The sequence below is a fragment of the Idiotropiscis lumnitzeri genome, chromosome 11, assembly GCF_059441095.1.
Source record: "Idiotropiscis lumnitzeri isolate Australia: NSW breed Sydney's pygmy pipehorse chromosome 11, RoL_Ilum_1.0, whole genome shotgun sequence".
In the NCBI taxonomy this organism is placed as follows: domain Eukaryota; kingdom Metazoa; phylum Chordata; class Actinopteri; order Syngnathiformes; family Syngnathidae; genus Idiotropiscis; species Idiotropiscis lumnitzeri.
In genome coordinates, this window is record NC_142401.1 from 13,080,638 (window position 1) to 13,107,116 (window position 26,479).

General features: G+C 40.0%; 1 protein-coding gene and 1 pseudogene across 1 annotated transcript in view; one reads left to right on the forward strand and one right to left on the reverse strand.

Moving 5' to 3' along the window:
* Positions 1-26,479, reverse strand: part of ca16b (carbonic anhydrase XVI b) — a 103,820-nt gene that overhangs the window by 41,924 nt on the left and 35,417 nt on the right. The window contains exons 3-4 of the mRNA XM_088308704.1: positions 4,929-5,108; positions 732-880 (exon numbers count right to left, since the gene is read on the reverse strand). Coding sequence (XP_088164830.1) covers positions 732-880; positions 4,929-5,108 — 329 coding nt within the window. The remainder of the gene's footprint in view (positions 1-731; positions 881-4,928; positions 5,109-26,479) is intronic.
* Positions 22,958-23,754, forward strand: LOC148327567 (uncharacterized; annotated as a pseudogene).

Sequence of the window (26,479 nt, forward strand, 5' to 3'; positions counted from 1 at the left end):
TTCCTGCATTTCGTGTCAGCTGACGCCATATTGAGACACAATCAACAGCACCTCGCCTGGATGCACTCAATTAGTGCGCTTCAATTTGCTTAAATGGCAACAAGGCAGGATTAATCAACAATCAATCTACAGAATTTTCAATTAAAATAGCAATTAGAAAAAAAAACGCTGCCCCTCACAATTTCTTTTTCATTTCTAATTTTTAGAATTGCCTCTATTAATAGTTTAAACCGTGAACATGCTAGACACTATGATGCCAAAATGCTTTAATATAATTTCAAACTCATCCTACATCAATGAAGAAAATATTTGCTGAATTTACTCCATTTCATTATTATAGATCCAGATGGTTTTATTTTGGGTGGCCACTTGAGAAGATAAAATTAAATCAATTCAATGTCTTTTTTTTTTTTTTTTTTTTTACAGATCACCTCTGGTAACTTCCACTAACAAAACCCAGGCTAAACCGAACTCCTCGGCAACATGCACAACTTGTCTCTCAGTAAAAATGTATCAAATTTGTCAACGAACCCAAATTATGATATTAGTTTTCAATTTAGATGGTTGGCGACATCTTTTAGAATGTTAGGGTCTTTCAAAAATAACACAAAAACACAAACAGGTGGATTTGGGGATTACTGTACATCAGGTGCATAAGTCTCCTTGCACACATGACTCTGCCTTATGGTTTTGTATATTTGTCACAGAAGTATGCTGACAGGATGCTTTACCTCAACGGGAAATCGTCTGCCGTTGATGCTGTGCTCTGAACCCGCTGATGCATTACTCTGGCCCCAGTGAAACTCCATCTTCTCGGCCTTAAAGCGGCCTGGTAGCCCAGCACCTCGCACAAAGTAGTCATTCTTCAGGAGAACAGCAACTAAGGACGGCAAAGACACCGGCAAATTGAAAGACGATTCATGAAAAATGAAGCAGTAAAATGAGATATTTTGTCCGGGAAAATTATTTCGCAAAGTCCTTTGTAATCATTCAATGGGTATGTATGATCCATTATATCCTCTATATTTATTGTAAAAGTTCAAATTTACAAGCAAAAATGTGTTTTGCAAGCACACCATTGCCTATTAAATGAATATTTTACAATATTGAGAAATTATAAGGTGCTTGTTTGTCTGGAACACAATGTTGGGCAACAAACAGGGCCATTGATTATTCAATTGTATTACCATTCTTTATTTTATTGTGCTTCCAAATGTCAGAATAAAATGCCATTTTGTTGCTGATGTTGCGAACATAATTCTGTATTTATAGGCAAACAGTTTCAGTTCATGTCTTTTGTGTTCTTTAGCAATTGTTTGCGCACAGAAACTTCAGTATTGAGTTAAAAAAAAAATCACTCCTATCTTTTGTGAGATCGTTCAAATGGAAAGAAAGCATTTACAATATTGGAGGCGAATGGAGTCACCATGACAATAGACAGATGCTGCCTGATTTGGGGGAATCAAAAAAAATATATCCTTTGTGGTTTTATTACAGTTGTAATAAAAGCATTTCTGTATCTAAAGCCCTTTAGTTTGTCTGCACTTGATATCATTAGCCAGATTAGGCCTTGTGTTGTGTCGGCTGATCCCCCCCGTTACAGGGGGATTTAGACAGCTTCTCGGCCCACTTGTAATCATATCACAAAGGCACACACAGACCTCAAGTCAATACAGAAGACAGGAAGAACACGCGGCGAACAGAGACTAGGTGAAATCATGATAAATGAAACGGATCACCCTGTGATGGAAAGCAGGGAGGCATTTGAAAAACGGTGACATTCAGGGAAAATAGGAGTGAAGAGAAGAGAAGAGCATCAGGTGATGAAGGATGAGCTGAGCCCCTGTCGCGAGGCTCCAAAGAAATCTGCCAGCAGCATTAACATGCCAGTGCTGCTTAAGATTATGGCACAGCTCACAGAGAAAAAGGGTTTTAGATGTGGGAGATTTTCCAAGAACCAAAGCATGGGGGTCAGGCTGCGAGGGGAGGGGCCGCCAATCACACTGGCGTAATTGTGCAACTCATTTGCGAAGATGCATAAATATTGACAGAGATGATAAATCCCTTCTACTGCTGCTGTCGAAGCACTGTAATCCGGCGCTCAAGACCAGGAAAGTCAAGGAGCGGCAGAGCTAGCCCGGCCCTGGGAGTTTCATTAGAAATGCGCTACCGTGTGTATTTGAACCCTCCAACAGCAGAGCGGGAATTAGAAGCTAAGCCAAAAAGACCTTGAATCACAGCCTGCGAAAGGAGGGGGAGAGTGTGTGAAAGTAAATCCTTGATCAATGCAAATGTCTCTGGGGCCATCCGATCCGCCGCGAATTTGGTGCAAAGTTGTTTGAAATTTGACTCAGAAATGTTTTTGTTGAGGAGCGCTTTGACTGGCGGCCAATCAGTTTGATCTCAAAGCCGGCACATGGGACCACCGGGAAATCAATGGCACGGAACTTTTAAGACTGACTTCTTGATTACAGTATTGACTTTTCAAATTGCATAAAGAGTCTTAAGGCCTATATGTGGCGTCTACTTTTTAATGAACACTATTTTTGCAACAGTATGTAAACGAATATATCTGTGGCATTAGGAGTAAAACTTTTTTGCCACACGTTCGGATCGGCATGCACACTAATTGGTGGCTTTGTCATAAAGTGCTTTCTCCTTTTTTGAAAATACAATGCGTGCTTTTACGCTCTTTACGGGGCCTCGGGTGCGCTTTACAGGGGCTCAAAACATCTGAGGCTTGAGCTGAAGAAGGAGCCATCTAACTTCCCAGCTGGTCGCCATGGTAAATGCGCTTTCACTTGTATAGCGCTTTTCTACCTCCGAGGCACTCAAAGTGCTTTAATACGGACTCCTCACCTACCGATGGCGTACGTAGCATCCGGAGCAACTGGGGGTTAGGTAGTGTGCTCGAGGACTCTTAGGCCTCATCATGGGCTCAGGATCGAAAAACAATGACTCAAAATCATAACCTTGCTGGCACTCCACGCGTAGGGGAGAGAAGAATTCAGGAGAAGACAAACCATTTCGACCGAAATTCCCAGAATTGGCAGAGTCAGTCTAAAAACCCCTCAGCAAGGTAAGTGTTAAAAAGCTGTTATTTTCCATCTGTGTAAATAAGCAGCCCAAAGCATTGCTCAGCTGTCCCCGTGGCCTCGGTTGTCATGGAGGCTAACAACTCTCATTATGATCAAATGCAAAAGATGACACCACTCTCGGAGAGACACTGCCAAAAGCATAAGATATCAATTCAGGTCAGGGTTTTCACACCACTGGTCCGTGGATTTAGTGAAGCAGAGGGGGGAAAATCTGTGGCAGTGGGGGCTTCAAGTTGTATTGGGGTAAGCTTCAAGATGTGTCAGTACATGATTCACGGAAGCTGTAAAAGGACGGCGTGAGAGGCTGGACTTGTGTTTATAAAGGGATTTACAAGAATAACAAGGGATTACAGTTGGAGGTGATTGTTTCTCGCTTCACTGAAACAAGTAAATGTTTCACATTTTGGCTGTAGAGGCACACAAAATAAGTCTGGCTATGTTTATAGGACAGACATTTAGATGTAGTACTCCATCCAGATTTTTTTTCTCACATATTGAAATGTAATTGTGTTCAATGTCACTTTTTTTAATATATCGTGCCTCTGGTGTGGTTTAAAAAAAAATAAAAATTTATTAAAAAAAAAAAGTATTATTAATTAGAATTATTAGTCAATTTTGGGCAATAGCTCATTCGTGAAGAGCATCCAAAAGTAAGGGGGGGGAATATATACAAACATTGACAAACAATAAATAATAAAAATCCAACATAAGATACTTTTTAAGAAATATATATTGTTTAAAAACATAAAACACTCCTGCAGGTCTTCATCTATCTTTAGACCAAATCATCACATGTTTGCCAGCTGCTGCTCGGCAGCAGCTTGCCGGTGGTATCGAGGTGATTGTAGTTGTGGATTCCCGAGAGGAGGGAGACAAGAAATGTCATACGCAACCTTCACATTGACATACAGAAAGTACAGAGTTTTAGACCTTCTTGTCACGTGCGTTTGGCATCTACAGCTTTAGGTTGAATGTAAACAAACAACTGCCTTTGTCTGTTGGCGAGTAACCTCACTTTTTCCCCACGATGATCAATGGGAAGAACAGTTCAAATCTCCGGTCCCATTTCATCCTCTTTCATTTTACTTTACTTTGCTTTAAGTGCCACCTCTGATTCCTTTCATATCGCTTCAGCAATGCAATCTTCGCTGATCATGGACTTTCATGCCAAGGTCGTGGCCGAGGAAGCGGTCCTGTCAGTTTCAGAAGATGTTACAAACCCCGCTGTTGCTGCTGAACTTACAGGTGAATCCTCTTCCTCAATCTTATATGACGCTGCGAAAAAAAAGAGGTGGAGCTATACTTGAACATCGGCCGACACGGAAATGTTGGCTAGAATTTTTGAAGAGTACCCAATGTTGGATGATGATTACAACACGTTTGCATGAGGACAATAAAAATCAACGAGCAGTGGTGAAGTAGCTATTGAAAGAGAAATATGAAGACGAGGGTAGCCCTGCACCAACCTGTAAGTAATGAGCTTTTTTTTTTTGTTGCAAAATAATCGCTTTTCATTAGAAAATGTGGGGATTCCAATATTTGCTACGCTCGCAGTCCTTGGCTGCTCAGTGAGATTTGCCCTTCAAGGTGAGCATGAGATCAACTATGGCAAGTTGAGCTAAATCCACAAACCATGTTCCTGTGAAGCATTACTTATCTTAAAACACAAAATTGGAGTTCAGAACATCCAAAAAAAAAAAAAAGGTGAATATATAAAAAAAAAAAAAAAAATCATTTCCGGTCAACTGACTTTATGGTTGATCGATGAAATCTATTAAAATACCCAATCATTTCAGGAGTAGTCTTCAAAAGCTATTTTAAGGTGCTGACCTGTTTTTCCAGTGTTTTTCATGGTGGTCTGGTTGGAGGACTCCGTATAGAATTTGTCAAGCTCCAGCTCCTGGTATTCGTCGGAGACCAGAGCTTGTTCATCCGCGATGTCCACAGGCGATTGGTTCTTTGCAGCACATTCCGGGTATAGTGTCGACCAGCCTCGTGGTCCATGGCTTCCTACAGAAACAGAAATATCAAGAGCTTGTGAAAACTGCTGATACAGACCCCACAATATGTCTTTGTCTACGGATGTCGGATGACACGGCATTTGAAACGACGCGGCAATATCGCTGCTAACAGACAGTTCGGTTTTCAATATGCCCTTAAAATAACCCGCGGAAAGTAGAACGATGCTATTTATGCAGCCGGATCGTCCTTCAATGAAAAAAAAAAATATTGAAGACATCATCTACAAGCAGCCCTTGTGTTGTGTTATTTTCCTACAGGACCACACCTAGTTGAAGCGAACACAGAATATCCAATTGAGGCAATTCACAGTCCTGGCAAACTAAAAGAAAAGACTCCACTTAAACAATTCAGTGAGTACTGCAAACTAACTTCCTGTAGAATCCCAATCCACTGTCTGCTCTTTTAATCCTCTATCCCCTACAGTGGCACTTTTACAAAGACATAATCCCAAACCGACAGGGGTCCCCTTGATCTCTTCTCGGATACAATGGGCCAATGCAACAATAAAAGCTGAAGGATCAGGGGAACAAGGAAGCATGCACGGATTGTAACTTTTTCTGGGTTAACACAATATTCATGATGCCATTCCCTACAGATATAGGGCAACTTTGCAGCTGTTTCGTGAAAAAGACATGAGAATCCCTCTCCATCCAGAATGGATTTACTTTTTGCTAAGTATAAACACCTTACAGCCTGAGACCTTGTCCTTGGGTCTCCCAAAACAACAGCATGATCCAGGATTATTTGGGAATTATCAATTGTTTAAGCAACCAGAACAATCTCACGCATCCCAATCTCAGTTGTTCTCACGCATAAGAGGAACAATCTCATTTGTTTCCAATTACCCTGACCGCAGGTTTGAGAATGAGGGGAAAAAAACAACGTTATTATATTCATTATGATTAAAGCAGGGGTTCGGACACGGGATGTGTGTGTGTGTGTGTGTGTGTGTGTGCCAGAACCAGGATACAAATCTCCCTTGCAAAGCAAAGCAAACATTAAAACAAGCCGAATTTACATCGACGAAGCAAATACACACATTGCAGTATTTATATAATTTTATAAATCTAATCTTTGATACATTTTGAAATAAGCAATCAGATTTTACGAGACAGGTTCCCACAGCAGGAAACAAGGGAAGCGCTTCATGTGGCCTGAATTTGGCAACAAAAAAAAACAACAGGGAGGACATATTCAAGGCTTTCGGTGAATATACTCTGCACATTTTCAGGCACCAATCTGGATTCATCACACGCATGCAATGGACGGTGAACTTTACCATGAACACATTCCCCCCGGAAAACAGGCTGGTGCCTCACATTAACGGCGAGTCTGTGTTTGGATGACTATATTTACATGACAGTAGGATAATATTAGGATGAGCTCTGGCGAAACCCTTATCTAAGAGCTTTGACATTTACAAAGAGTTTCATTTAGTCAAAAAGGTTTGGACAGGCTGACTGAAATGAAGAGAAACTATCATGTGAACATGAAGATTCTGGTTAGGATTGCAAGAGAAATAAATCATGTTTGCATTCGTGACATGGATTTGTTATTCATGGATTTATGGAAAATGATGTGTGTGAGGCTAGCATTACAAGTCAAAGCTCGCACATCCAATAAAACATTTCAATTTCATACTCAAGGAAGAAAAAGCTGCCTAACATTTCTACACTGCGGATTTATAGAAAACAGAGTGATTTTTAATTGAAATAAAAGTATTCTCAAGAAACGTGTTACTAACACATTTTTTGAGCAGAAAAGCACCTATTTGAAGAGCTCACATTAAACAACTTTTTATTAAAAAAAAAATAAAATAAAGGAAAAAAAGAAAAAAAAGGAGTCAATATCAAGCAGACACGAACATAACATATTGATTTTCTTGTACAAGCAGAAAATGTGCTTTTACATTTTGGACTTCACGTTTCTAGGCCAAGGACCAGTCGGGGCAGATCGAACCTAGACGAGGTAGCTTTGCAGTTATGCGGTGTTGTTGAGAGAAGTAGTTAACATTTAAGGATGTTTGAGTCATGCCATACTTGCATTTGATTTGTGTTTCAAGAACATACGAAAAAGGCAAATCAAAAAGTCAAAATTCTCTTTGGTTGTCTGAAGTACAATGCCTCCAGTCGCTTTGAACGCGCACCATTTTCTGAACCAACAAAGTGTTCTATGTGGGCTGCAAGAACAAAAAGACTATTCTATTTCTTATTTATTTCTCTCCTCTCAACAGTGCTAATCTACAATAAATAAATAAATAAAATAAATAAAAAAAACAAGCGATAAATGACCGATTTAGGCATATTAGAGAACAGACAGGTCAGGCTAAAAAAAAATAAATAAATAAATAAACATGAGGTAAAACTGACAAATCACCGGGCTTATATAAAACAAAATCACATTTTAGTGAAGCCATCTTTGCGTCAGAGATTAAAGTAATCATTTGGCTAATTTGCCATCCAAACCCACATTAGATGCCAATGACAGCTCGAGAGCTAATTCTGCCTTCACAATGCAAAAGGGAGGAGCAGCACAACAATCAGATAATAGCGGGCTGCATTGCACTCAATTCATCTCTCTCTTTGCAATCCATCAGCACGGCTACAATAAACCCTGTGGCCGCGTCGCTCGCCGAGCACATTTTACATAATGCAATTTAACATACTGCTTTTTCCCGAACACCTCATCTTGGCCTGCATCCGACTGACTACATCAGCATGGAGCTCAGACGACACATGGTCTCATTCAACACTTGTATGAACACATATTGATAAAATATGTAAACTCACACTATCATCAAGCTATTTAATCAGATGCTCACAGGTAACACTTCACGGCATTATGTTTTTAAGCGGATTATGATTTAAAAAGCAGATTAATGGTTTGAATCTAAAAGTAGAATGTATTTATCTGAAAGCCTTTAGAGAGCAAAGTAATCCACATTGTTTGTGTTGCGCCACCACCAAATCCATTGAACATGTAACATGTCAATAAAACTGCAGTACGGCAAAATCACCCTGAAAGAAATACTGCCTTTGTGAGGCAGATTTCATTTAAACTAAAAGATGTGTTTATTTTTAAGTGTGATTTGGTTCAATGGTGAGCCGTTCGAGTGGAACCTCAAGCAATAGTCATAAAACTGTAACAATAAAAAAAAAAAAAAGGAAAGTATTTATATGAAGACATTCCAACATCATTGTATTTATTAGATAGAGAAAAAAAGCAACCTTTCATTTAAAAAAAAAAAAAACATTGCTGTGGCATGGTTCAACTAGTAGAGTGGCCCTCCTCCAAGCAAGAAAGTTTCAGTCCTGAGCCAGTGTCCGTGTTGAAGTGTCCTTAAGCAAGATGCTGCACCACCAGTTACTCCTGACTGATGCTGCGTCATCAGTAGGCGAATGAAGAGGCAGCATTAAAGCACTTTAAGTGCCTTAAAGGGAGAAGGAAAAAAAAACGCTGTACAAGTGAGAGCACATTTACAGTAAATGCATGAACTGCAAGTGCCGTTTTACATTTTGGTCATCAAATTGGATTCCTTATAGCTTGTTATATATGCTTAATCAAAACTCAGACTTGTCATCGTCATCTGTGTTGACATTATCTTGTTGAGTAGAGTAAATCCCTGTCAACATTGAGTTGAGCTGATGGAACTGTTCAGTTTTGTTAATAAGGCCACATTTTTCTCCTTGACATGACACAACATTGTTGAACAAGACGCCTGCTGTCAGGTACAAAACGCTGACCCGACAACAGATGGTGGACGCACAGTTTGCAACAATGAGCGGTGTCAAATGCCTGTGTTGGACAAACAACGATGACAACCGCATTTGTCTTCACTCACTCAATGACTTATGGGATGGGCTAATTTTAGAAACAACAGACTGCAACGAAAAACTAGGATGTTTAGATACGCTGAAAAAAAAAAGAAAATGGAAAAAAAACTCACCTTTGGAATGTTACCACAAAGTACAACAGTCTGCATAGAGTTTGAAAGCGTTGGGATCATTTCGAAATCCATAGAGCTGGGCATCTGACCCTTTTGTTGCAATTTTTTCATTTGCCCATTTCACCGAGTTGGTTGAGATGAACTTTGGGCCACCTCGCGACCGCATCACACGCACAAGGGCTGATTAGTGGGCCGGACTAAAATACAAGAAAACTGGTGAGCCGTGATTGGTCGTTACCTGAGCCCTTAGGCACTTGTGATAGTAACAAAATGGCCGCCAACTGAGATGGCTAAAAACACTCATATTCAACAAACACAATATGAAAAGTGAATGCACATCAATCATGCTATTGCCAAGCATTTTTTTGGGTTGACTCCGGTTTTTGGGTTAACTGTATTTAAGTCATGGATAGCAGTAACTACTTAGCTAGCTTAGAAAGCAGAAGTTTCCAGAATTTGTCCTGGAGCCAAGAGGAAAAACTAATCAAAGCGAGAAACCTCGGTATCATTTTCAAATCTGATTTTTAATGGTATTCCAACGTACTCAAAAACGTAATCAAAATAGGTTGTTACCATTTTAAGAATATAGCCAGAGTCTGCCCATTTTTCTCCCAAGCTAACGTTTGGATGCTGACGCATGCTTTTATTTGCTGTCCTTTAGATTATTGCAATGCCCTAAAAAGAGCATTTCGTACCTACAAGTACTCCAGAACTCGGCAGTTCGTGTGCTGACAAAGACCAGAGGGCGGGGGGAGCACATTTCACCCATTTTAAGATCACTGCAATGGCTCCCCGTGTGTTTCAGGATCGATTTTAATGTTATTTGCAGTGTTTAAAATGTCTCAACAGTCTTCAAGCCATCATATCTATCTGATATTCTTTCATCATTTCAACCCTCTTGAGTCATCAGGCCCCCTGGCGTTTTAATTGTTCCCAAAGCTTAACTTCATTATGAGAAGTTTACAGGAGTCTGCCCGGGTAAGGGTGGCGACATCCTTTGTGGTCGCGGACTCTGGAACCTCTCGGTGTAGATTGCTCCCACTGATTAATTCTTCAACTGGATCGCCAGTTGCCTTGCCTTGCCATGTCTCGACAGTGTTACTTAATATGTGTTGTGTGTGTCTGCGAACATGTTGGAAGGCCAAGTTTATTTGAGTATGTTTGTGCTCACACGTGGGGATGGGAGAGGTGCATTTCTGTGTATTTGTAGCCCCGCCCCTCTCTCTATCTCAATTGATCGCTGTTATCCTTGTGCAGCACTTTGCATTGCATTTTTAAAGTATGAAAAGTGCCACACAAATCAAATTAGATTTTATTTTTTGGGGACTGCTACCATATGAAGAGGAACAATACTTTGGAGGTGCAGTGCAGTCCTACATCATAATTAGACGATATAGTAGAGGATATAATTTTGTCTAGGTCTAGTTTGGATAGTTTTGGATCTTACATGTTCACAATGATACCCACTTCATCAAGTTGGTATAACAAGCAACCAGTGGAGGGCGGTCAAGGCCTTCAAGGTCTTCTCTGCTGGCCTAACATAATCAAGAAATCACGATCATATTCTTCAGATTGATGTCATATTATATCCTACTGTTGTAATTTTAGTGAGAGTTTGTATCCAATCAGAATGCAGCTAGCCTCTGTTGCCGGGCAGATTTCACAATACCAGTCGCACACACTATTCGCCCAAGGCCTTCAGATACAATTGTGCAGGCTTCTCTTCTGTCGAAGTCAATGAGCTTTCAGAGTTGATAGACAGTCGCGACAGCCAATCAGATCATGAGTCGGTTACAGTGAGCCTAATCGCTGATGAACACGGTTTGTGATTGGATACTCACTCGTGAGGGGGCAGCACTATGTGGAATCAACATACCCAGAAGTCGTAACTGGCGACCGATCAAAAATGTAAAATATATTCTTGCTTTTTTTAAACCACAATGGCCAAAGGAGGGAAAAGTGTGGATTGAATTGCAGATACACTTGTGAGGCCATTTTCAAGACAGACCAAGAGACTCCAACACTCACTCAGTACTGTGTAAGTGTGTTTGTGTATAATATTTGTCAAGCCGTGGAGTCATAAATGGTGGTATTATCAGGGGGATTCATTCAAGTCGGACTAAGTAGGACGTCACTGAAGGCCTACGTGTGAAATGCACGGCCCACCACTGTAAGCAACTATTGATACTTGCCCAACGGGTCCACATGCAACAGTACTGAGATAAAACTACAAAAGTGGGGAATCTTGAAAAGAGTAGTGACTTAAGAGGGGTAATTTCTTTGAATTACAGCTGCCAAATGTAGCTGAATATGGTTATTGCTTTCTGAGACTGCATCGAACAAAGAATCAAAGTGAGGAAAATCACCCTGGCAAAATGGGGGCAGCCAATTTTGATGAGTGACTGTAACCGAGTCTAAATAGGGTCATGCTGCCAAAACGACACACCGTCATAAAATCAAAGCAGAGTTAAAATTGTGACAACGCCACTGCGACAGAACTGCGAGGCTGGATTAGTGACCTATAACATGCTTGCAAGTCCTTCAAACATTAAAAAGATGTGAATGTATCAATTGCAACAATATGTCAAGTCAAGAGTGTTTTAATATTCCTATAGAACTTCCAAAAGATCTTCTTAGCAAATTATTTTTACCAGGCTGCCGGGAATGACATAACGCTCCCAGTGGGTGTCAGTGGGCTTCAAAGGCAAGTGATGTAATTTTGAAGTACAGTAATCTATAAAGCGTTCAAAGCAACAAAACTGTTACTTCCATGCTTTGGATTTCATTTTTTAAATGGTGTTGAATATTTATGGAAACCGATACACAATACATCAGGGCCCACGAGTGAGGCCAAAAAAGGTAAGCGATTACGTCGGTGTATGTCACGTGTCAGGAATAATGTTGATACTGACAAGCTTCAATGTAGAATTAGACTGTCAAAGCAAGATATAACGCCACCTTTTCTATTTTTTTCTAGTTTTTCTATGCACTTCAGATAGTTAAGATCTGGGGAAGTCCTTAATATTTGTCAACTGTGGCCATGTGAAGCCCTTTGAGAAGGGCGATATAAATTTGCTTGCCTTTTTTTTTTAACCTAAAATTGAGGCATCTTAAGGGTGTTCTGAAACATCAGAAATAAACCAAGATAACAATTTTTTGTTTAGGAATAAAAGTAAATGACAACAATTTTACAGCTTAATCATCAACTGTGTAGGGCACGGGTGTCAAACTCAAGCCCCGGGGGCCAGATCTGGCCCGCGACCTCATTTTCTGTGGCCCGCAAAGAGCAAATCATGTGCGTCAACTTCCTGTTTGGAGCATATTTTCTTTACTTTTAACAGCATTGCGATATGAGATATTGCCATTTATTTATTACCAATCCTCCCCTTTTAAAATAAATTTAAAGATTGTTGAACATACATACAAACACATAAATATATATGACAACGTGCAAAACAACTACAAGTAAATTGTACACTATACAGTATATTCTACACATTTTATAAAATAATAAATGCATATTTCTCCTCCCATTGTTTTAATATATATATATAAAAAAAAAGAATACAATTTCCAAAAGATGAGAATCAAAGTGTTGTTCCTTGCCGTATTTGTGGTACAAATGATACATTCTACAAAGAGAGTAAATTGAGGAAATAGAGGGCTTTGAACATGAACATGAAACACTAAAATAAAACATCTTTCAAAAGTACAAAGAGATAAGAAAGCTGTTTTAAAAAAACATCTTCATCTTTGGTCTCCTGCACATGAGTTGAGCCTTTGCAACACGCGCATTTGATCTTCAAATATTCCCAGACAACATTAAAGCAGCAAGAAGGCAGCGTCGAAAGCGAAAAGCAGTTTAATTATCAACGGCTGAAGAAAAGAGCAAAACAATGACCACCTGAGAGGACCAAACCACTAAGACATTGTAATCAAATTTGGTTCCGATATACCAGTTACATAAGCATCTCTTTGAGACGTTACTTAACCCCGACTTATTCCATTACACAATTTAACACTATGACCTGATAGCACTCACTCTGCCTTTCAAGATCCGGCCACCACTTCCAGCTAATGTCTCCAGGACGGGGTGGAGCAAAAGATAAACAATCCATTTGTCTAATGTCTTGATACCAGCCTTAAAACAAAAAAGGGCAATCTTTTTTTTCTTTTTTAAACCTACTCAACTCTTTACTGCACTGTCCACTGGCAAGGGAACTGGCCAATCACGTCGCAATATTTATTGAGTCACATAAATTAATAGTCTTACCCAGTTTGAACTTCTAAACACAGTCATAAGAGAACGATGTCATTAGTCACCTTGGGTACGACTGGCATTTTTCTCACAAAAATCTAAATCTTCTTGTCGTCTGCTCTAACGTTATACCGGATACAACCATTGATTTCAAGTTGCGTTGCTGTGTCCTGAGAAGTAGGCATCTGATAAGAATGGCGCCAAGGCTGTCTCCGAGCGCGAGCTCAATCTTTAATCAGGGGTCATTGTGTTCCACACAGCAGTCCCGACACATAAAAGCAAGCAGAGGAAGTGCTAAATCATACAGGCCTCCGAGTCTAATTGGCCAGCAGAATGAGCCCAAGCCAAAATATTGTTTTCCATCGGTGCTATCTGCTTCCATCTCGTGGACTTTCATAGAAACTGTGGCTTCCTGTTCAAGGGTGTTGGCCCCTGCTTAAGTACAACATCCCTTGGTCTGTAAAAATAATCTCCAGGACCTTGTGTGAAGAAAGGAGAGGGACAGAAATACATGCTGTCCCACAAGGAAGCGCTTCCCTACAACTGAAAAAATGTGAACAGTTTCCCCTTGAACATGGCAGCGGGCCAATGTGTCGAAACCAAACAGTAACTCCGCTGCTTAGCATGAGTGCATAACCTTGTCAAGTGAACTTCAAGAGGAAAGTTTCGGCTCCAAAGTTGGGCGTCAGTGAGATGAAACGGGACAGTTAGTTGTTATTTAAATATCGTAACACTCAGGCAGAATAATGCAATACCCTCGGGAGCCCTTAGACTTTTTCTGAACTTTGTCTTTCTTTAACCGTATGGGTGTTACACAAGCAAGTCGGACGGGCACGCCATCGCCAGCGACATGTCCTGGTTTGTTCTGCTCCACAGCACAGCTGCTGTTGTGCCGTCGACGAGTGAATGCAGGTGATCACAGAGGAAGCGGCGGCAGGTGGACGGCTCGCTCTGTCAGATCAGACAGCGCTAAACTGCACTCTGGATCACAAGGGATTATACAAAACCTGACATCTGCTTGAACGCTCAATGACTAGAACTCTATTGTAATAAAGAAAAAATAAATTAATTCATTAAAAAAAAAATTAAAAAAGAAAAAAAAATATTTGTTTCCTTATTGGAAAAAAAACAATTATTGCAGCACATTTCAGATTCCTCAGCCCACAAATGAAGCAATTATTTATGCATATTAAGCGATTTAATTGTTTTTTTTCCCCCCTGTGCTTAAAGCAGAATTAATAAAGACAAAAATGGCCTTTGTTGGCACTGGTTATTCTGAGGTAGCGTCTCATGAGTCCACGATGAATTCCAATCATTGTTGAGAATGCCAGGCAATTTCAAGTTTGTTATGGTAATTGCGGTGTTACGCAGACAAATGCGCTCATTATTTTTGTGCATCCACTGTGCCTAAAGATGAACCCCACACATCCAGCTAAACATCTCCAAAAGCACACAGTTAAATCAAAGATTCAATTATATAATCACATTATCAAGTGTAGCAGGATAAAACTGACCTGTAATTGCACTGGGCCAAAACTAAGATGCATGAATATTGTATGCTTCGTGGAAGAACAACACTGAGAAGTTAACACAGCATTTTTTTTTTTTCGGTTATGTAATTCACTTGAATTATCAAAATGACGATGGTAAGCCCGCGCGGAGTTTGCATACTGTCTTCTCCAATTACTTCAGCTTCCTCACAAACCTTAAAAAACATGCATCTCAGTACACAATCGATTATCCTATCGATTATTCCATCGATTACTCGGGGAAAGGCTCCAGCTCGCCTGCGACCATAATGAGGGCAAGCGCGACAGAAAATGGAAAGATGGACGACAAAGTCGAGCTAGTTTTCAATATCAACTAAAATCAGCCTTAGGCCTTGATCCGTATATTTGTTTTTAAGATATTTTTTTCTTTTTGAAAAATAAAGAAGAAACATGAGATCAAGAACACTGATCCTCAGGCACGGTCACTTAACAATTTGTTTTCTTCTTTCATGGAAATATAATTTCAGACTCATGACTATATTTTTATAGTGCTCAAAGCACTAATCTACATAATATATTTGTATCAAGATATAAAAATAATAAAATATATCAACTCTATATCCGCACTAAACCCAAAGTTATCAAACAATACAATACTGAATTCCATTAAAGGAGACCCACTGCATTTGTAAAACAGACGATTAAAATAGCTTTTATTTATTTATTTATTGATTGATTTATTTTTACAACAACCAATTGCTAAAACTGAGCTAGTAGGCTGGACAATGTATTAGTAGGCAACATTTTATGCAAAGCTAATCAAATATTTCGAGGCGACAAATGTGCTCCACAAGCGTCCATCACAAAAAAATCATTTCAAGGAAAACCTCTTTCCTTAATTCAGTCTGAAGTAACTGATCAACCAATTCCATTCCTTGACTCACCCTGTCAAATTGCTCAAAGTGGCAAACATCCCCTCCATAAAAATGCAGACGTATGAGCCACACAAAACTGGTTGGAGAGGTAATGTTGATCACCAGAAGGAGCGCAGACTTAATAGAGGGAAATGTACGGCAAAAAAAGCGTCTCTGTGTGCATTCGCCTTTTCATGGTGTCATCATTTTTCTCATACAGCTGATCACTCGAAATTGAGAGCACCGGTGGATACCTGCAGGGGAGGCCTCATTTCCAAAACGGAGGGAATTCACTGTATCCTAGAGACCGGCTGGAGTGGTATATAGAGACAGGCTTTCTGCTGTCATCGGGGGACAGGGGTTAGCACAAGGTTATCTCTTACGATGCTCCCACTGAAGAAGGTCACCACTAAGCAGACCATTAGCCACAGTCTGCACCACTGAAAATTCTACTCGCCTTCCATTATCATTACTTGGAATTTTATTTTTGCTAGTTTGAATGGGAGAGTTTGGCAGAAACTGATATTTTGGTTCAAAATACAAACCAAGAAATGCCACAACGTCTCACCCTAATGCCCCGAAAGTCTAAAATCAAATGCACCTTTGGGAGAACAAGGTCTATTTACTCCAGAAAAACATTCAATTAAAAATATATAAATAAATAACGGCATGCAAGGCAAATTGACAGGAGTTGCTATGTACTGTGCAGAAGCAATGTAGGCAGGTATCAAGTGGGCATGGTTTAAAGTGCTGCATGTGAATTGCTCCTTTTGTCCTAAAAATCTCTTTCACAAAGAGAAGTCTCTGGCTAGCTAAGGACACGGTCTGAATGGTGCTTATTGCACTGGTGAAGGTTTTTTTTCTTTTTTTCCTCTGCAGTGAATTAGACGGAAATATTTTGCCGTGAATTGAAAGAGAGTTCAAAACTCCATACTAAGGGTATGTTATCGCTGAATGCCTTTCTCTGTACTCTCAGGGACAATGACTTGAGTTCATCAGGCGTACATTTATTCAGTTCCACCTTGCCTCATCTGCACTGCCAAAATGAGCTGCAAATCAAAGTGCTACTATTGTTGGCGTTACAGTTCACTCGTAGCGGCATACGTACATGATATGACATTTTAGTACGTGGGTGGCTGTACCCCAAAAACACCCAAGTAGGCCAGAGCCACAGGAAAACACGACTCAGCCATTTTAAATCAAGTCTTAATGCAATTGGTGTCTCTCCGTCTTCATACCCCCATAGCGTCCATATCCAATGCTCAGAATTGAGACGCAGCCAGCATTAAGAAAGATAAATGAGGAGGAAACTTAGAGAGCGAGGGAGGCGGGAGCTCACACAGGGAAAATGTATTCAAGAGAAGTTAATGTCGGTCTGTTAAATTCATATTATAATTAAAGTTGCTGTAGGCCAGTCTCAACGATGCAGGCATAAAATTCAAAATAAAACTTCCATGAAAAACAGAATTGTAAACTCCTCCGCTGACTCCCTTGGTCACACGTCTGCACCGCCTACATACAGACACAGGCACATCCGCTATGTAAGTGAACGAAATTAAACGATTATATGAGCTTGGCGATGTTAACAAGGCAGCAAACTGACTGAAATGGTGGAGGTGTAGCGAGAAAAAAAAAAAAAAGAAATCATATGGACTTTATGAAGGAGGGCAGAAAAATGACTGTTGATATTCTCAGCGATTTACTCACTATAATCATGTTGAGGTATTTTACATGACAAAACCATGCTCGAGTTATAGAATGGGAAAGTATATATGCAGTACGAATTTTAGACACCCGTGTTCAAATTACAGTTTTTGGTGATATACAAAAAAAGAAGAGACCAAGAAAAATAATTTTGAAACATTTCTTTTTATGGGCGTCATTAGTATGCGCCATAACCTGTACAATTCAAGCGAGAAAAAAAAAAAAGTGCAGACAGTGTTCAAAATGTGCCAGTCACATTCAAAACCAGGTCAGATTTGTCAGCACACACCTGCCACTTTTCAAAGTGCCTCTGATTAATCCCAAATTGAGTTGAGATGTTCTAGTTGGCTTTTCCTGACATTTTTGTAATCACATTTGACAGCACAAGTCATAATTCACGGAGAGCGTTCACTGCATCACAAGGATATCATTGTTCAAAGGTTATCATTAGTCAGCAGAAGGGAACAAAATCATTTTCAACATATTAACTACAACAAGGAACAAAGTGAAGAGAGAGTCATCCGCAACTACAAGAATATGGCATGACAGTCACGTTACTAAGTACTAGACGACCCTACAAAATGATACAGAGATTAGAAGAAACTGGATAGCAACGTTGAAGGAGACGCAGGAATTTGTAGCAAGTAGGTGCTGTTTAGTACGTGACTACAATCTCATCTTCATATGCTTGGGCTGTGGGGTAGTGTGGCAAGATGGCAAAAGCCTTATCTTACATGGAAAAAAAAAAAAAAACAATCTCACAAATGCATGAGGGACATTATTTATGAGCTAATGTAAAGTAAGGTGTGCGACGAGCACAAAATATTTAGATCATTTTAACTCGGGCTGATAATTCAATATCAATATGGTATTGACACGCGATTGATATCAACAGATTGGATAAAATGTTCGCAGGTGAAAAAAAAAAGGGCATTGTGTGTGTTGTTGGCAGCAAGCAGTTACCTCCAATTATGAAGAATAAGCAGCTAACCCGACGACGCATGCGTGAAGCGAGAGAGTGGCATTACTTTGTTTAAAATAACAAGTCGACTCAATACAACTGTTACAGCAAAATAATATTATGCAGACCAACTACATTAAACATCTCCAGATGGAGACGGGGTGTACGAATAAAAGAGTTCCTCGTCTTTGACATGCTAGCGCCAGTGTTAGCCATGCCTGAATCAGACAAGTCAAATATTAAAGGACTGTGGGAAAAATGAGTCTCCGAAATTGCTACGCTTGCATTGTATGGACATTGAATGAACGAATCAACAATATTGTCTTGGGGTAGCATTTGATACAATTAAGCATTTGCAATGACCTGGTCAACCTTAAATTGCACATTACACTCCTTGACAATTAACACAAAAAACAGTTAATATTTTTTTTTTTAAAATGGGTTTAAAAAAAATTTAAAAAATCTAAACTTATCTGTATTGACTGAAATATTGATATCACCGAGCCCTATTAAGCACGTTATGTTTACAAAGGGAGTTGACGTAATCTTTATATTGAACAGTTTAATTGACTTTTTCATAGTTGCGTTGACCTCTTATTCAAGGTTATGCATCATTTTAAAATAAAATCTAAATTCAGCCTTTTTTTTCCTCCAGGTCCTAGGTAAAAAAACAAAAACACAACATATATATTGATATCGACAAATATAAAATATGTAAATCATTCTGATCGCTCAGCCCTAATTTCTACATAATAACCATCCGATCACAATTATTTCTTTTACTATGGTTTCTGTTGCTCATTGATAACTTAAAATCAACACTTGACATGTCTAAAAACCTAAAAGTTCACTCGAGATGATTAGCCTCTGAATCATCGCTCTGAATTACGGCCCCGCCTTGCTTCTTCTCAGTTCACCCCTTAGAAGCCATTACTTTCCCGTGTTGTCGTCGTTCTGCAAGCTAAGCAGGGACAACAATGGCCAACACCAATGTTTACACAGCAAGTGTCCAAATAATTTAGACTCTAGACAGAAATCAATAGTTAGCAGTGTAATTCAGTAAACTCCAGATAGTAGCAAAGGATAAACGACCTAACAAGCAGCAAATGTGTATGAACTGGAAGTGATGTAGTGCTAAATACATTCCATTGCTTCGACTTGCAACTCTCGAGGCTTTCCACTTTTCCGCCTTTTTTATGTCAACTTGGTCTCATCCATCAAACGCCATTCTCAAATGAAAGCGAGGCCTAACCCATCTTCCGACACAGTCACATGGTGCCATTCTCTAAGCCTTGCCCCCCTGTAGTTAACGCTGCACCCCGGCGCTGATATGTACTCAATGCCGACTAAATTATTATGATTATGAGTTTAAAAATTTGCTGAGCTGCTCGCTAGCGCTTTCCAGCTCATCACCATAACCACATTACAGAGGAAACTAGTGCACTGGCAATGTAACGCTTCCTCTATATTGCAATCCCAGCAGGCAAAGCTTGTCCACATCTATTAAGATGAACCTGAGCCACCAACGAGGCCTAATATCCCGTCCTCAAGGCACAACGGCACTATGTGATACCTGAAATTAAATTATGTTTACATAGCAAACCTGTGCGCCCAACACATCAATCCAGTCTAAATGGGGATAGCGAAAACATCATCGGGCGCTTTGGGCGCTTGCTTTATGAATCCTTGAGGCACGAGGGCAGGCCGATGTGACAATACAAGCAATCAACTTCAATAAAAACTCACTGATACACTTTCAGCTCAAGGCTCAGTGAGCCCTAATTTATTTCCATCCTTAATATATTTACCTCATCGAGAGAAAGGAAACAGATTGCCAGAGGCAGTGGGAAGTAAGATGATTTGGAACTCAATTCTGTTCATTGCTTGCTGCCAGCATGATACATCATGGAGAATTAAGATGCCCCCCCCCCCCCCCCCCCTCCAACGCTGAACTTCGGTAGCCATATTGGCACATCTGTCAAGGGCCCATCTCCGACAGAGACAAATGGATCCCTTCTGGCACACGTAGGCTGAGCCAAACGGGTAGCAATAACCACGATGAATAATGAGTCAACATGGACCCCCGCTAAATTCATTTTTAACAATTAGTGCTGCTGCAGCTCTCATTTTTCTTTGGGAATATGCGCAGATACAATTAGTCTGTTGAAGAAAAAAAAAACAAAAACACGCACATCAGCAAAAGTCGAGGAAATACAGAAGCTATTGTGTCGCCACATTTTATCAACAGGTAGAGGCAAACGGCAAAATAATATACATTTTACATTCGCTGCTTTGAAGGAAATATCAGGAGCTGGTTGACAGAGATAAGCAGTATATTGTCGTTTCTGGGTCAAGTTCAAATAAACCGCCTAGTGCTCGATTAAGGGGCTTTGGCTTTGCCTCGAAAAACTGCTGCTGGCAATTAAAAACCTCCACTTGCTTATTTTTTTTATTTTTTTTATGCCTCACATTTGTCTCTTCCATTTTTGTTAATTGTGGTGGTTTGCAGTTTATTTATGGAATATTGTTGCTTATTATATTTAATGCAAGCACTCGTCATCTGACTTCATGTGCTCAATTCAGTTCAACCAAAATGCTCGAGGAAAATATGCCTCATCTAAAGATGCATCAATAAATTGTCTAGAGGTCAAACATAATCATAACTGAAATTAGTTCAGTTGCCATCTAAAGGAAGCGTTAGGCTTTAACGTTCGGGTACAAGTGATGACAAAAAGGTGATGAAATATGTGATGAACTGAACTAAATATGAAACGTAGGATTCCGAAGAGACTCACCTGTGCAGCACACAGTTACTCGCTGTAACTAAAATAGCAGCACCGATGCAAATCAAGTGTCTCTCTGATAATTTAGTTGCATGGGAACTTTGCGTCCTTGTACTTCACCCCAAAAAAAAAATAAATAAAAGGCCCCATCTGCCATTGTAAAGGACACTGGGCATAATCCACAGACTTAAGTAATAAGCAAAATATGTAATGCTATACAAACGAATTTTTAAGAATTCCACATAGCGGTGACTAAGACGGTACGGCAATGTCCTTGAGGGAGCTAGTGTAGTCATAATTTCTCCTGATGCTGCGTCATCTGCGTAAATGACAAGGTAGGTGAGCGGTAATTGCCCTTGATGAGCTGGTTGGCACCTTGCATGGCAGCACAAGCTGACATTGAATTTTTTTTTTTCTTTCTTCCTCGTGGATCCCATAAAAAGCCGCTTTTGTGAAGATGACGTTAATATATACGTTTGACTTTATCTTCCTTGTCAGACATGCTGTGAAAAAAAAAAAAAGAAAAAAGAAAAATGGACTCAGAGGATACTTAGACGCTGGATATCTTTATCCCTGAGGAGCATCTCCTGGGTTCCTTGTAAAGAATGCCACACAGTAGGTCACTTTTGCTTTAAAGTCAAGTGCTACTAAATACACAGGGGTCTACCGGGAGCAATTTTTCTCTCGATGCATTAACTTCCAAAAGGCTGCGATACTTCTGTCGGGCACCATGGCGACATGGCGTTGCTCTTTTGCCTTCGTCAAGGGTGGCAACCCACAAGAGGCTCAGTGCGTTGGCTTCACATTCAACCAGACATTTGAAAATTCACATTCAAGTGAAAGAGAAAGAGACGCAGATTTCAAGATGAAATGACGCAGTTAACATACGGTTGCAAAGATATTTAAAGGGGAGTGATTCATCAATTTATAAGTTATACTTTTCTTTTTTTTTTAAGAAAAAAAAAATCGAATAGAACTGAACCGAATCGTTTCACTTCAATATATATATATATAAAATATTTCAAATTGTCATTTATTGGAGATTCACAACAAAAAATGTATTGCATCATACCACTCGAACTGAGTTGTACCAATCAAATCGGTCAACTTTCGAATCATTTCAATATCGAAAAAAACTTATTCAATCATCTTTTGTGGAGAGATGCACACCCCTACTTTTTATCCAACTACTCCTGGTGATGCCACTTCAAAATCAGCGTGTCCGGAAGTTCATCAAACATTACAGCAGGACAAATTATAAACTTTCCACAGCTGAATAATATAGGCTACAGGTGATAAACTCAAGGCCCGGGGGCCAGATCCGGGCACAACATAATTTTATGCGGCCCACAATGGCACATCCTGTGCATCGACATCAGGAGTCTTGCAAATCGTCTTCACTTTAAACAACATTGCGAGACGAACAAGGTTATTTTAGTTAACAAAAAGGAACAAAATAACTAAAACTAAAATTTTAAAAATATCTTCATCAACGAAATCAGATAAAAACTAAAGATTATTATCATACTGAAAGCATTTTTGGTAGTAATCCCTTTTTTAAATTAATAAAAAAAATGAACAATTATTTACTGGCTTTTGACTAAAAAAGTGATTATCTATCAATTTGTTGATTGATCCATGATATGATGCAATCAAATCTGTAACGTGAAAACGGCAAGCCTAAAGCCTCAAGTCGTAGATTGGCTTTTTTTCCCTTGCCAACAAAATGTTTAGTAAAAGTAGGAAACCTACCTGACACGGACTAGGCGTGATCTTACTGGATGCAGGATTTTGTTACAACCTCAGCAAGATGCGCCAACAACACTGGGACCCCTCAAGGATGCGTCCTCTCGCCACCGCTCTTCTCCCTCTATACGAATGACTGCACCTCAACGCACCCAGCTGTCAAACTCCTGAAGTTTGCAGATGACACCAAAGTCATTGGCCTCATCATCAAAGACGGTGACGAGTCTGCGTACCGACAGGAAGTGGAACAGCTGGCGCACTGGCCAACGCAACCTGGAGCTGAACACGCTCTAGACTGTGGAGATGATCGTGGACTTTAGGAAACATCCTTCGCTACAGCAGCCCCTCACATTGTCCAACTGCCCTGTGTCAACTGTCGAGACCTTCAAGTTCCTGTGAATTACAATCTCTCAGGACCTGTAATTGGAGGCCAACATCCACTCCATCCTGAAAAAGTCCCAGCAAAGGATGTACTTCCTGAGGCTGCTGAGGAAGCACGGCCTGCCACGGGAGCTCTTGAGACAGCACTCATTGAATCAGTCCTGAGTGGCTCCATCACAGTCTGGTTAGGTGCCGTTACAAAAAGATCCGATTGCAACGTACAGTTAGCACTGCGGAAAAAAAAATCATCGGTACCCAGCTACCAACTCTTGAGGACTTGCACACTTCAAGAATCAAGACGAGAAGTCAGAAAATTCTCCTGAACCCCCAACATCCTGGCCACCATATCTCTTCCAGCTCCTCCCCTATCGAACCAGGCGCTATCAAACCATGCACACCAAAACCAGCAGACAGTCAAACAGCTTCTTCCCTCTTACCATTATCTCCCTAAACAGTGGATTCAAAATCTATAGTGGCACTACGCTGTGTGCCAACTTTTCACAACCGTGTGGGCCATTATTATTATTATTATTATTATTATTATTGTTTTTTTATCATTATTATTTTGTTTTTATTATTATTATTATTACTATTATTATTTATATTATTACTGTACTGTAGCCTCAGCCAGGTCCATACTTGAAGAGCTGTTGTTGATGAAAATTCCCCCGCACTGACACATTAAAGCACTCAAGGACCTTCTGTATAATTGCACACAGAAGCTTCGATGCATGTACTGCTACTGGACTGTTAATAAATGCTGCAAAGATTATGTGCATCATCTGCACAACTGCCGTGGTATTGTAAGTAATGCACCACTGATCACTTTATCTCTGCTCTTATGACTGTCCAAATTGTTGCACAGCTGTCATTGGGGTGGTATTACTACACAATGGTATGTCTACATTACGGAAAGATTATCTAGACTAATACGTCATGCCATTGTTTATCGTAGTTGCCCGTTACTGTAATACAAGTGTAGCTCATACTCGCGGAGACAAATTCCTTGCGTGTTTTACATACTTGGCCAATAAAGATGATTCTGATTTTCAGGGACAGAGGTTATTTTGTTTGGAAGTAGAAACTTTTATTCATGCTATGTTAAGTTTCGCTATTACATATTAATGACAGCAGTGATATTTTTGTTTATGGAAGCTAAATAGTTGAACATTCAAATATTTTTTATTTATTTATTTATTTATTTTTAAATATGGGCAAATATCCATATCAGGAGACACATTTAATAGATTGGCACAGAAGTAAATGAGATGCAGCCATGAAACGCAGGGTTCATTCAAAGCCAAAACAAACAATCCTGGCAGTCGAGAGCAGCAGGTTAGTTAATCTTGCTTTGTATCCTCTAAAGTACTAATTAAGTTGGATCAACACTGCGATTGATTGAAAATGACATTCACTTCATTATGTGAGTCATGAGTGTAAAGATTGCGAATGATCATGAGCTACCTGAGTGAAGTGGAATAAAACAGCCAGACCAAGGGAAATAGAATCCACACGTCTCCCACAATTACAGCCTCTCAGCAGCCCAAACAGCTTGTCAAAGTGGCTTCAATCCAAACATCTATAACTGATGCTTTGCAAACATACAGACACTTGGAGCGCGGCGGATAAGCAGCACTGAGCTCACAGTCATTTACAAGTGAGATGAGTGCTTTAATCAATAGTTATTTTATTCATCTCGTTGTGAACACTGAAGGAACACAATTTTACTTTGCATTCGTTTGTGTGACTTCCACCCGCCAAGGCTGACGTATGAATTTGATTTCAAGGACGGTGAAAATGGAATATAATGTACCCAGCGAGACTCAACTGCAGAGAGTGCGAGCTGTCTTTTAGCGCGAGGCATTTATCATGAGGCAGCAGGTTTTTAATTGTACAAATGCAGTTTTCTGACAGTATAATCCATCTATTTTCTATTGCGCTCATTAGGGCCATTGGTGAGCTGGATCGAGAGGCGGGGTACACCCTGGCCTGGCCGGCAAGAAAACAGCAACCATTCATGCTCAGATTTACGCCTCTGGACAATTTAGAGTCCTCAATATATCCTCAAGAATGTTTTGGAAGAACAGGAAGCTCGCTCAGATTAGATGGAGCTGACATTCGAACACTGCACATAAGCAGTGAGGCACGTGTGTACTGGATTTGGGCACGTCAGTCCTCCTTCCGTCATTATTTCAGTCAGCCAATCGGTGTAGAGAATGTACTTACAATGTAATACACAAAAAAAAAAAAAAAAAACACGGGGCAATGTCATTGCAGTCCACCGACGGAAGAACTGGACCGGCCTGGAATAATAACGGAAGGATGACTGATGAACGGAGACGTGCCCACCTCTGGTGTTAAACACTAAAACCTCACGCTGAGACAGTATAACAATTCCAATTCCACAGTTGAACCGAGGGAAACTGGACAATTTGATTGCTGACGATATTTGAAACTATACTGCTAAACATGTGCTTTACATATGCTTCGTAGGTGGTATCAGCCAAAGTGGATGTAATTAAAACCAACAACTGAGGAGGGAAGGCATCTAATTTAGGTGTCACAATTGTTTGTTCAAGTGGGGAATGGTGTCCATAAAGAACGCTAACTGTATTATGCAATACTATACGTTTTGCTTTCAAAGCCACAACATGGAAAATAAGATAAGGTATCAGGGCATAGCAAACAATCCATCGTCCTGCCCTTGAGTAAATAGAAAACTAATGCGCAGGGTTAAAAATGAAACCATTCCTGAAACATTAAACAAATCATAAAGTAAGACAGCAGAAATAACTAACAGGGAAGACGTAAAAGCTGCAGAGTTAAAAGGAAAAATGATGCATAGCTTTGTTCCTGTGGGAGTCTTTTGGTGAGTATGATATCATCCCTCTTATGAAAAATGCTTCTATCCCCCCCGCACGCACACATGCCTTAAATAACTTTTAATCAAATTTCATAGTGTGGGTTTTGAGGCTACTTACATCAAGGTTCATAAGCAATGCACACAGGAAAGTGACATGTTAGATAAGAGTTCTCGTTGCAATCGTTGCCTCATTCTCGGAGGGAGGACGGTAATCATTTTGAAAAATGACGTATATTTTTGCTTCCTTTGACATTGTTTGTATTTATTTATATAATGCTCATCTTGAATGCATGATTGCATTGCGTTGTCCTGG